The sequence below is a fragment of the Tinamus guttatus genome, unplaced genomic scaffold (assembly GCF_059628265.1).
Source record: "Tinamus guttatus ecotype Peru unplaced genomic scaffold, ASM5962826v1 Tinamus_guttatus_pri_ptg000649l, whole genome shotgun sequence".
In the NCBI taxonomy this organism is placed as follows: Eukaryota; Metazoa; Chordata; class Aves; order Tinamiformes; family Tinamidae; genus Tinamus; species Tinamus guttatus.
Window position 1 is genome coordinate 3,926,309 of NW_028289183.1, and position 12,725 is coordinate 3,939,033.

General features: G+C 48.4%; 1 protein-coding gene across 2 annotated transcripts in view; it reads left to right on the forward strand.

The window, feature by feature from the left end:
* RPTOR (regulatory associated protein of MTOR complex 1) overlaps window positions 1-12,725 on the forward strand; it is a 94,318-nt gene that overhangs the window by 67,026 nt on the left and 14,567 nt on the right. For both annotated transcript variants that reach the window (XM_088535988.1, XM_088535987.1), the window contains 6 exons: window positions 748-931; window positions 2,359-2,469; window positions 7,751-7,856; window positions 9,571-9,685; window positions 10,112-10,236; window positions 11,511-11,615. In XM_088535988.1, coding sequence (XP_088392114.1) covers window positions 748-931; window positions 2,359-2,469; window positions 7,751-7,856; window positions 9,571-9,685; window positions 10,112-10,236; window positions 11,511-11,615 — 746 coding nt within the window. The remainder of the gene's footprint in view (window positions 1-747; window positions 932-2,358; window positions 2,470-7,750; window positions 7,857-9,570; window positions 9,686-10,111; window positions 10,237-11,510; window positions 11,616-12,725) is intronic.

Here is a 12,725-nt window from a genome sequence, read left to right on the forward strand (position 1 = left end):
TGAGAGGAAAAGCCAAAAGCTGCTGCTGGAGGAAGTGGGAAGGCTTTCCCAGGGAAGGCTTCCCTCCCCATCTCCCGATAACGCCTGCCTGGTGCTCTGCCAGCCGTGCCTCAGCTTCAGGGCACTGGGAACAGTGGTGTGGGCAAAGCTGGGCTTTGAAAATCTGGTTATTCCCCAAAATGTGCTCCCCAAGAGACAGCAGCAAGCTTTAAATCTTGCAGCCTTATAATAATTTTGTACCAGTAAGCATGATAGCTAAAAAAGAGGGCCCAGAACTGCATGGTGATTTAAAAAAGAAAGTGTCTTATGATGGTATTTTGTAGCTCTGCAAGATAAATCTCAGTTTGCACATAAAATAAATTGCTTTTATGCAGCCTGACAGGGCTTCACACCCCCCGCACTGAACCCGAACTGCGAGTCAGGGTGCTGAGGTCGGAGATCAGGACTGTGGGTGCAGCTGCTGCTTGTAGTTTCCCCCAGTGTTGACTTTTCTGTGATGAATCTGGCGCTAGTTTAGCCAAGAGTCGCTCTTTTATTTCTTTTTTTTTATGCGAGGGAGGTTGTTTTTGTAGATGAAACATAGCAGTGAAAAATAAACATGCAAAAAACAAACAAAGCAGAAGTAACATAACTCACATGCAGCGGCAAAGGCAGCGGAACAGGGAAAACGTGTCGGAATGGCTGAAAAGCGAGCCCACGTCCATGGCCGCTGTCACCTTCATCCCCTTCCCCTTGTTTCATCTTCAGAGGGTCACCTCCCACCACGAGTACCAGCAGCTCCAGCCTGACCAACGACGTGACGAAGCAGCCGGTCAGCCGGGACATCGCGTCCGTGAGACCTGCCAACGTGGGCAGCGTGGGCGTTCAGTACACCCCCCACTCCCACCAGTTCCCCCGGACGAGGAAGATGTTTGACAAAGGGCCAGAACAGGTACCTGCACTGTCCCTTGCAGCCTCCCCCTTCCACAGGGCTGTGTCCACCTTCTGTTCACTCTGGTTCATTTCCACCTTTGCTTTGTTTGCTTCTAGCTGCTGCTAACTCCAGTTTAGCTTCCTCTAACCAGTAAAATAAAAATTGATTTTCTTCAGGATGAAATTAATTCTATGGCTTTGATAGGACATTATTCACTTGGGCTGCTGTGAAGTGTTCAATCAGAGTTGATCATTTATCCTTCCATAAACATTTGTCTGCCTGAGCGGTAGTGCACAGTCAGATGGGTGACCCTCCGGGTGCCTTTTTCCCAACCTCAGAAAATGAAGGGCAGAGGAGAGTGAAGGGGAGATTCCTCTTCCTTTACTACAAGCAGGGATTCCTCTCCAGAGCCCGAGGGATGCTCTGGCCCTGCAATATTTACCTCTCTCACAGCAGTTGTCACCTGTCCCATGCTTAGCAGCCCCTCTCCCTGTGCACAGGGAAGTCCAGACTGTTGGTAGGAACACCAGAGCTCGTGACAAGTGACCCTACAGGGAAAGAGTAGATCGGTCACGAGCTCCTGGGACCTCTGGGACAGACCAGCAAGGGCCTTGCATCCATTTGAGCTTTTTGAGGCCATTATCAGGTTCTGGGCATCTCTGCACTTCCAGCAGCAGGGACTGGTGCAGGGCCTCCTGGAGCAGCCCTGTGCTTTGCGCAGAGGGTTCAGAGTGTCACCTTCAGGTGACTTCCAGTATAGTTGACTCCAAGCAGCTAGCACTGAGAAGTAACTGCTCTCTGCTTAAGGCGGCCTTTCTGGTTTTGCTTAATGATACCATTGTGGGTGTTTCCAGTGGCTGAGAGTCAGTGCTTCTTTCTGTGTGATTTAGAAAAAAGCTTTTGAATCCCTCGTTGGAACACCTTCATTTTCCAGGGGGGTAGCAGCAATAGCCTGACTCATATATCTGATAAATTGGATGAAAACTCATTGAATTGAGTGTTTTTTCCATTTTATTTTTGTGTCTTCCGCTTGGTAACAAATATTTAATGGTTATGTGCCCTTGACCTGAAACCTTTTCCTGCAGTACTTTATCCCAGAGCATCTTCCCTGCTCCACTGTTCCTCGGGCAGATTCTTGGGAGCGCATGAGAAAGCTCATCCTGGGTTTTCATGTTTATGATAAACTAATGCTTCAGCCCTAGTTCATTCGGTACCCTGAGAATGCCAGGTGCCATGCAGGGGGTAGTCTGTGCCGTTCCCAATGAGACCAGGTAACACAGTGTAATAGCAGTGATCTTAGACATGCAAAATTTCATATCCCGGGCAATATTTTTCAGCCTTTTTTCTGCCCAGGGATATGTTACAGCAGTCGGGGCGCTGCGTATGCCCGCTGTCCGTGCGAGCGGGCTGAACACAGCTTAACACCCTGTGCTCTTTCTGGACAGACGACTGATGATGCCGATGACGCCGTCGGACACAAAAGCTTCATTTCGGCCACGGTGCAGACGGGTTTCTGTGACTGGAGCGCGAAGTATTTTGCTCAGCCCGTGATGAAGGTAATTTTGTTTCCTCTCTGCCTGTGCTCTGAGCTGCAGCTCTCAGCACGCCGGTGGGTGTCCTGGCTGCAGGCGAGCGCCTTTCCCTTCGCATCCTTTCCAGTCTGGGAAGACCAGGAAAGGAATTTATTTGCATCATCCTGCTCTGCTGGGCTGCAGAATCATTGTGCTTCTGTAAAGCCAGAGCACAGAAATCATCCATGGGAGCAAGAGAGTTAGTGGCTGAAGGGGCAGTGGTGTATGATTAGGGAAAGAGCTCTAATAAAAAAAACCAAAAGACTGCCCCCCGTGGAGCACTTTCCAGGCCTCTTGTACAGACCCCTTTACCTGCAAAAGGGGAAGATGGTGGTGATTGGAAGTCTGAATGACTGCCCAGGGAAAACATTCGAAGCATCACTGTTGTTTTTTTAAAGGAAAAAAAAAAAAAAGTAGTAGTATTACGGCAAAGAACACGGGCAGTAGTGACAAATCTTCATTGAGATGTCTTTAGGAGTTAGTGTGTTCCAGTAACCTTGAGTTGATTTTATGGGCGAGATGCACTAAAGCCTTATTCCTGAACAAAAAAAACAGGCCTCTTAAGAGGTGGATATAGACTGTTGATGCCTGGAAACAGAAACTGTTAAATTTCTAGACTCTGAACCAAAGATGAGGTTTCAATCTCTAGTATGCAATCGAATCAAGCAGTAAATCTTGCCTTATTAAAAACAAACACAACAAGGAGGGCCTCCAGATACCTTGGGATTCAGGCAGCACGGATGTGCCAGAACTGCCAGCTTAGTTTCGTGGAGGTACTGCAGTTTATGTGAGTATGGATGCGCAGTCTGCATTGATGCTGCTCCCTGGGCGAGACCTGGGCAGAGGCCGGAGTGTCCGTGTCCATTCCCAGCGCTCCCGCGGCGCCGGTCCTGGCTCGGGAGCCTCCTCTGCAGCCGCTGCATCTTCAGGTGTGCGGAGCTGTCGCAGGCTCTGTGCTGGAGTCCTCCCTTCCAGGGCTGCCACTGAGCCATCTGTCACTGTTCCTTCCCGAAACCCATCCCAGGGCACGGTAATTTGTGGAGCGATGAAGTGAGATAATTGTCCTTATGTTTAAGGATATCGTAAAAGTGGTTATGTGGCAACCAGGTTTCCACATAGCTTCAGTTTCTTTAGACAGTCAGCAAGAGGAAACACTGGATGGTAAAGTGATGGACTGACCCTTCCTCAGCTACCGATGAAATTAATTTTCTCCTTATTATCATTAGCAGAGCAATTCATTATGAAATACTTGTGACCCGTGGAGTGTGGTCATGCTCTACAGCAGGTTTTCTTGGATCAGCTGTATTTCTGTGTCTTGATTCAAGTCCAGCAGATAGTACAAGAAAAGGAGGGAATGGTGTTTTATCTCTTGGTTCTTATTAAAAACATTTATCTACCTTCTAAGGAAAGCTCTTCACGGTAAAGAGGAGTGTCTTTATTAATGTAATAAATCATGGTAGATAGCCAATCAAAAGGGAGTTTTTGTGTGTAGATGGGGAGCAATATTATATATGTACCTATTATATATATATTTAAGTTTAGCACTTTGTGTGCATAAAACACAGAATATTACTTCGGGGAAGGGAAGAAGCGAAGCATTCCTGTACTATTCAGACAAGCAGGGGAGAGAGACTCATGGAAATGGAGACTGAGGGTTTTCCTAAACCACAGCCCCTTCCAAAGGCCTCAGTTTCTCACCATAAGAATTAAGGTGCTTTAAAACTCTGTCCAAATACGCATGGTGTGTACAGTGACCTGACTCTTCAGCTTAGTACTAAGAATAGTAGAAGATCAGTATAAGAATAGTAGCATGGATGATGATGATAAGTCTCTGTACGTGTATTCAGATGTGCACACTTACTGGCTGGGTTGAGTTTTCAGAGCACAAACTCAACAACGTTTGAGGTGAAGTTTGAGTAAAACTTTACCTAAAGTGTGTGTTTTTTAATAAAGCAAGGTGGGGAATTGATTACCCCGTTACTTCTGTAAAGAAGCTTTAAGGGGTCCAGAACTGATACAGCAACAGAAGGATGGTTTAGAAGATGTCAAGGAAGGAGAGGAGGCTGCTGCAGAGCAAACCCCAGAGGAGGAGCGGGCTTGGAGGAGCCTGCACGGTCGCTGCTCTCCCACCCCAGAGCCATGTCCGACTCTGCAAGTAGATGTGTTGTCGTGTCCCGGGTCGGGGAGGCCCCTCTCCTCGAGCTTTCTGTGGCCTTTAGCGACTGCTCCTCAGGGCTGCCCATGGCTGCAGGCCGCTGCGGCCTGCTGGGAGCGTCGGGCTCGGAAAAACGCGGAGAGAAATCTGCCCAGTGCTGCTGGAGAGAGATGGTGATGGTGTCTGCTTCCAATGCTTCATCTGGAGGTGCTGCCTGTCGTCATAAACAGGGAAAGGCAGGACAACGATTCCTGTAATGAATAAACATAAAATGACTGAGTGCATCCTAGTCATATATAATTTATGAATTTAGCTTTGCTTCATGGACCTTGCTTTGCAAATGATTTGACTGGAAAGATTCAGGGATTAATTTCCAGTGCGAACCGTTGGCTCCCTTTCAAGCCATCGTGTTGAATCTGATTTATTGATTATCTAATCAAATAAACGTAGAGAGAAAATACCGCATGGCGAGGCCTCCGCGGGCCAGAGGGACAGGCGCCTCCGGCAGCGCTCACCTCTGCAGAGGAGGCCGCTGCGGGGTCACCGAGGAGCAGGAAGGCGCGGATTCTGTAAGGAATCCTTGCGGAATTCCATAAGGAATCTTGCCCCAGCGCTCCGGCGGCTCCGTGGCCTGGCAGCCCTTCAAAGCGCCAGTGGGGAAGCGAGGCCTACCCAGGGGTCCAAAGTTGAGCAAGAAGTCCATCCCGTTCCAGGTACAGACATTCATCCATTCTTTCCCGTCTTGAGGGAGGAAGGCAGGATTTTTGCTGGGATTCCTGCCCATCTTTCAGGTTTATCATGCTCAAGCCACATAGCTGGAGTGCAAACGCAGACATGGATATTGAAACAAACAGAATTCCTTGCAGGAAAATATAAGCAGAGCCTTTTTCTTCCCTTATCACTTGATTTCCTCAGCCATGCATTGAATCTCATTAATGTCCTGGGGATTAATATAATTTACTTTTAGTCTGCAGTAGTGAAATAACTGGTTTCCTCCTTCCTATACTTTGCTTTGACTTGCCATGGGTTCTCCCTGCCTGTGTGCAGGCAGAGCATTCGCTGCCGAACACAGATCCAGCTTGGAATCATCAGCAAGCAGTTTCCTGCTGTTCACCGGCCTGGTCCGTGTAGGTCTTTATGCACCTGCTTCCTGGGTGCTGCCTGGTCCAAATCTCATCTGCACATAGAGCTTGTATCTGAAGAGGTAGAGAAGTGGTCCATCATTGTCAGTACTGGCCTGGATGGGAGAGGAGAGCTTTTAGTAGTGGGCAGTAATAGTGTCTTAACCTCTGTCTAGGGAAGCTGTAATCATTTTAATTCCTTGTTCAAGCATCACTAGATGGATGCAGATCTCAAGAATGCAGCAGAATGCTACACTTGGAAGGATAGTAAATGTGCTGCAGAGATGGTACACAAGAGGAGGAGGAGGTTTAAGTGAGGAGAGAGGTTTTGTAATAGGTCTGTGAATATTTACAAGCAATGAGAGGCGACACCAAATCGAAAGAAGCATGAAGGAAAGCTCGAGTGGCCTTGTATCACCAGGAACTGCTGCATGTGCAGGGAGCCTGGAGTGGAGGAGAGTGGAGGCAGCAGCGCCTGCAGCCTGCATTGCACAGCCTTGGTGACCAAGGGACACAGCCCCAAGGGACATCATCATGGGAGGAATTTTCATTGCTGAAATTAAATGATGAAAAGCCTTGCTGCATGAGAGCCTTGCAAGAATTAAGTTCTGCAGCACAACTGCTCCTTTATCTGATGTCGTGTATCTGCTAGGAAGTAGAAAAAATCATTGCTCAGCTGCATATCCTAAACTGAGAAAGCTGCTGGTGGCTGTGGAGGAATGTTCCCATTCTGCTCGTGCTCTTCTCTCCTGGCCATTTAGGTCCTACTCTAATTTATTCCCAGAGAAGCTGGATTTTCATTAAGGTGTGGATGTAACCTCTCTACTTTCAAATCCCCATTGCTATATTTTATCTTCAGTTTGTTTATCACTTTATATTATTGGTCATTTATCATTTCCTTTCAAATAGATCTTGTGTTCTTGAAAAATTAAAGTAGTAAAGTAGTGGGCATATTTTTTTCCTTGGGGCTGCAGGAGGAAGGGTGGCTTTTTTAATTTGTCATTTATTTTAAAAGCAGCAGCAATTCAACTGGATAATAGTTGTTTTCCAAAGCGTGGTAGGTTTGGAAGGCGGCACCTGTAACAACAGCAGATGATTTAAGGTGCAAATACGTGGGACCTTTGCTGGCCCTTGGGCTGTGCCTTTGCTTCCTGCCTCCGCAGGAGCTGCTGCTGGAGCAGCCCCTCGGGAGAGTCCGCGGCTCCGGAGCCCCGGGCTGCACATTCCCGGGAGCAGAGCGGGACGGGGTGGCCCACGGGGCTCCTCTCCCTGCTCCTGGCACGCAGAACAGGGCGCCGTGATGGCCTTTTCTTGCAGCTGCAAAATTCCGCTGTGACAAAGCAAAGCTGTGGCCTCGCCGGCAAATGCAGCCCGGGAAGCGTGAGCATCTTAGGAGGCTCTGCCTCTCGTGGCCTGCGTCATCTATTAGCAGTGAAAGGAGGATTTTAGTGTGTGGTTTTAGCTCTCTAACTGTATCAAACCAGTGCTCTCTAATCTCTGATTGCTCCGTGATGCTTTTCAGCTGAGACACGTTAGGCAGAGTAATCTGTGCGGCATTGAAGTGGGAATTAAACTGTTTATAGAGGAAAGCAGTTAAAACGACTGTGTGCAATAAAACCGGTTCCTTAACTGCCCATTTCGTGTGTCACTCACCCAGAATGACACATGACAAATGTATGTGGCGCTCTAAAAAAACAAATGTCTTTCATGATATAGAACCGTCTGTAGCTTAAAGGCAAAGCAAAATTTAGAACAGCAAAAGGAAAAGGGAAGAGATTACAGATGATGGGGCTGTTTAGATCAGAGAAATGCTCAAGTAAAAAAAATCTAAGTCCCATGGGCACCTGAGCTGCCTGGAGCTGGTGGCGCTCGGGAAGTTTTAGCGCAGCCCGTGCTCGTGACGTGGTGCTTGCGCGTGTTGCGGGGGGAGTCGGCGGCGTTTTGATTGCTCCTCTTGTTCTGTGTTGCAAATCTGTTGCTGCGCTGCAAGATCCCCGAAGAGCACGATTTGGAGAGCCAGATCCGCAAGGAGCGGGAGTGGCGGTTCCTGCGCAACGCCCGGGTGCGCAAGCAGGCGCAGAAGATCATCCAGAAGGGTGAGTGGCCCCGCGGGCTCCTGCTCTGGGCGTCCTCCAGGCCGTGCTGCAAACGCGCCCGTGCCGGCGAGCCCGGGGCTCCTGCTCTCCGTGCAGCTGAGGCCGGCAGGGCTCGTTGCTGTAATGAGTTTTTCTAGTGCTCACCCCTCTATCCTCGGAATCATTTTGTACACAGGCCCAGGGACTAGTTCAGAAGCCAGAGGTCCCTTCCCCTTTGGAAACTTAAGCGTGAGGCCGTGCATGACATGGCATGGTCAGGCACAGCAGGACACTGTCCTCTCAAGTTCATCACAGGAGGGGAAAAGTGTAAGAGAAATCCCTCAAAAATGGAGAAGTGCCATAAAAACAGATTTCTCCACCCAGGAGACCCAATAAAGCCTTCGACTGGCAGGGCCCAGTCTGTTCCCGAGCCCTACCCAGGCAGGCCAGGAGTTCCAAGAGTCCTGAGCTAATATTGTTGATTTACCCTTTTGCCTCTTCCTCTCTGTCGTGTGAGCTTCTGATGGGTATTGTAGCTTCTGCTTCTAAAGGGAAAGAAGGTAAAATATTGCAGGAAAACTCCAAGCCTGTGGCCGGAAAGGCCCGGGCAGTGTCTGACATGTCGTGGCAAGGAAGCGGTGCTGCTGGCCTGATGGATTGTTGTGTTCCTGAGGCTCAGCAGGCATCCGCATGACTTTCATATTCCCCACTCCTCTGAACTCAGTAAATGATAGTTTGCTTTTCATATCCCATTATATTTTTAATATTTATATATGTATGGCTCTGTGCACGCTTCTACATTCGCCTCTAATACGCCTGAGGTTCCTGAGTCTTTACTGTGTGTATTCTGCATTCTTCTGAAAGCTAATCTTGCTTATTTATAACTCTTTATGCATTTACAAGGCAGCAGTTGGGCTAGAATTCTTTTAACACGGGAATCTATTCAAATTGGGTGCAGCCCAGCGCGGTGCCCTCTGGAATTTGCATAGCTAAATTATTGCAGCTCGTGTTCCCAGCCCCGCGGAGCCTGGTGAGGGCGGCTCGGCGAGTCCTCCCCGGGGACGGTGGCTCCGGATGCCCCTTGGAGCGCTCCGGAATACTGATGTGCCGGAGGCTCCGGGTGACACGGGGTAGCCCAGTGTCATAACCTGCACGGGCCCATAAACTAGAGCAACATAGGAGGTCAGCTGGAGCCCAGGGAATGGCCCAAGGGGATCTTTCACGCTCACCTGAAGGAATCAAATCGTTTTCTGGACAGCGTTCGCGTGTGGTTGCTTGGCCTGAGTGTAAAATGCCAATATTCATAAAAATGAGATCAAAATCTGAAATATTAACAAGAATTAAAATAGATTCAAAATGCTGTAATTAAAATTAAATGGATACATTCCAAAACAAACCAGAACTGAGTAAACATCTCCTGAGTTTACAGTTTGGGGTGATGAATTCATACTTTGCCAAAAAACGCAGTTTCGGGGATACCAGAACTGCTTGTGAAGAGCAAACTATTGCAAAAAAAATAAGTGAAATGGAAGGTTAAATAAATAATCCACAGCTAACATGAAATATTGAATTTTATGTTGAATACAGTCTTTTCATTTCTGTTCTATTTTGCAAAATAAATAAACCAACGAAGCTGATTTTGTCAAAACAAAACGTTTCCTTGGACTTGGTAGGGCGTTTCGCTGCGCTGGGATTCACTCGGGCTCTGATCCCTGCCTTTCTCTCCCCCCCGCAGGCATCTCTCGCCTTGATGACCAGATCTTCCTCAACAGGAACCCGGGGGTGCCCTCGGTGGTGAAGTTCCACCCCTTCACGCCCTGCATCGCGGTGGCCGACAAGGACAGCATCTGGTAAGGGGTCCCCTCTGGCCTGCCACGTGCCACGGGTGGGAGGGTGGCAGAGAACGGCCCTCGTGGAGCGGCTGCTTTCTGGGGAAGGATCCGTGTTCCCCTCCTTGTTCTTGCCCGCACCCCTCAGCCGTCATCTCCCCCTTTCCGTGCAGGAGCTGGGACGTGGTCTGCCTAAGTTCAATGCCATAGTCCAGGCATCAAGTCTCTAGGTACAAGAGGCGCTGGATTAGAGGGTATCCAGTGAATTTTGATGGACCTGTAGTAGTTTATTGTGGATGGGGTTCATAAACTCATTATGTCAATACCAAAGCAGAAAGACAAACGAAATTGGTACCCAATGCATAACATTTAGTGTCACTGTGATGGGCAGTTCTTGCAGCTTGTCTAGAGAACCAGGAGCTGACCTGATGTTTTTTCCTCACGCAGTTTTTGGGACTGGGAGAAAGGGGAAAAGTTGGACTACTTCCACAATGGGAATCCTCGCTACACCAGGATCACGGCGATGGAGTACCTGAACGGACAGGACTGCTCCTTGCTGCTGACGGCCACAGGTAGGCAGCGCATTTCCCGTGTGATTTTGGGACGGAACCAGGGCCCTTCACAGAAGTCAAGTCTGGGTGAGCTGCTCTGGGCCTCGCACTCAGCCTGCTGTGAATGTGGCCCAGTCTGGCTCTTTTCCCTCCTTGGCAACTTGCCTGAGTGATGTCCATGGAGGAGACCCTTGTGGAATCACACCTGGGAGTTGTGTTGGGCAGTACTGGTTGACCTTAACTATTTAAGTAAGTGCTGCAGATGTTCCCAAATTTTGATCAAATGACGTGTTTACTGAAAGCATTTTCAATCACAGCTTCTTTTGTTACATCATTTTAAGTCTTCACACTGCAAATTCCTGGTAACCTTCTCCTATGCAACATTTCAGGCAATTTGATTTTAGCTAGTCCTGTTTTAAAAGCCGCTGCCCAGAACTGAAAAGGAAATCTTGCTGCAACATAAGAAATCAAATTCTGTTTCCTGTGCTGTTTTAGCCTAGAGTAGGTAGGGCTTATTTTAAGCCCTGAATTTCTCCAGTAGTTCTGATTTCTGTGTTTAGGCCCTCCATATCGCCAAGGCGCAGCAGGTCTCTAGAATGCTCTGCTGCATCCTGTAAGGTAGCATGAAGAGCTCTCAATCCCATTCACTGGTCTCGGAAGCTGCCAGTAGGATTTGCTTCTTTCCCAAGGAACCATTCTCAACCTGCCGGGCTGAGTGTTTTCAATTACTTTTCAAACTTCGTGATGAAACGTTCAGGTTGGGTATAATTAAGACAGGTGGAGGAAGAATAGAGAGGGCCTCTAGGACATTTTTCTTTCAATTTATTGATTCTTGGCACAAAAGTTTCACAGTTGGGGAACAAATTGAAAAAATACATGATGTTCTTGAAAGATTTGCTGCTGATGGGCTGGGACCTTTGATTCGGCTTCTTCTGTAGGATTGTGTTTTGTATTTAGCAGGGTACTTTTGTGGCTCTTAGTAGCAATAGCAAGGAAGATGGAGAGATAAGTCTTAGAGAAAATGAATTGGTCAAATGGGATGGAGCGACATTTAATGTCAGGTGTTGTTCAAGGAGAGGAGCGTAGCTCTTCCAGGGACGTTCTCAGTGGAACAGTCCTTCAGGTAATATGGATGTAAGAGTAGAGCGAAAAACAACTCTAACAGAGATTAAGTCAAGAGACTCTTTTAGAGTTTGCATGACAGTGGTTCCTCTTCTCCCCATCCTTTGCACAAGTAACTGAGAGTCACATCGGCAGTGACGTTGCCTTGTGTTCTGTTTTCTGTGCTCCCCGAGATGACGGCGCTATCCGAGTGTGGAAGAACTTTGCAGACCTGGAAAAGAATCCCGAGATGGTAACTGCCTGGCAGGGCCTCTCAGACATGCTGCCGACGACACGAGGTGGGTCCCGCCGGGCTGCCGCGTCGGGGATGCACGGCGTTTGTGGTGGTGGGGTTTTTTCTAGGCATGAGCAGAGCACAGTGGGTTTCTCCACTTTGGCCATCAGTTACATCCTTGTTTAACAGTCTCTGCCTTTCTGGAGTGGCCTCTCACCACGCCTGGTGAGGCATTCCTTCTCCAGGTCTCACAAAAGCAAACCAGCAAACCCCCAAACCCAACCCAGCACCTTCCCCCACCACACACACAAGAACAACTGCAGCAGCATCTCGCTGGGCAGCAGAGGGGCCCAGATCCTTGTTCTTCCAAGGTTCTCTGCAGCTGTCCTGGCCAAGCCCTCCTATTGCTCTGGTTTCTAAGGAGAGAACTGTGGAACAACGGTGGAACTGAGCACCTCCCTGCCCTGCGCTCACCGGGCGGGCGGTTGTTTCTTCCCTCTGGGTATGGGAGTAGCTCACGTACTTGCTCTTTCCTCCTGACGGGCTGCTCAGCCTTTGCACAGCTTTGCATGTTGCACCTGTGATCTCATTCAGCCTGAATTCAATTTTAGCACTTGCTCTTTGCTGTTTATTGTGGGTCAGGAGGTGGCAGGAGAATATGCAGTTTGAATCTCATCCCTGCAGAAGGACAGTGCAGTTGGACATTGACCCGCTCTGAGTGTTAAAAAAGTAATACAGGCAAAGATGTAAAAAGGAGCGCTGACATCCAGCAATATGCAGTTTGAAACCAAAATACCCATTTGGGTAACCCTGAAGTCTGTTTTTTGGGTGTTGAAGGAGGTGGACGTTTTGTCCTTCCAAGACCTGATGAAATGTACTAATGCTCTAATGATGATTCTCTGTCACTTCGATATTTTTAATCAAGGCTACAGGTCTTTCTGCAAGATGTGCTGTATTCAATCAGTGCTGATGTTACGGGTTTGATGTAGGAATTGCTGGGTGAGGATGTCTGGCTTGTGCTATGCAGGAGGTCAGATGAGATGATCAACATAATTCATCCTGACCTTAAAATCTGACAGTTCTCATTTCTGAGCTTCTGTGGTTCATCACAGGAGTCTGACACAGCTACTTCAGCTATTCATTGGATTTTACCTGTGCTGCCTTGTTGAACTCA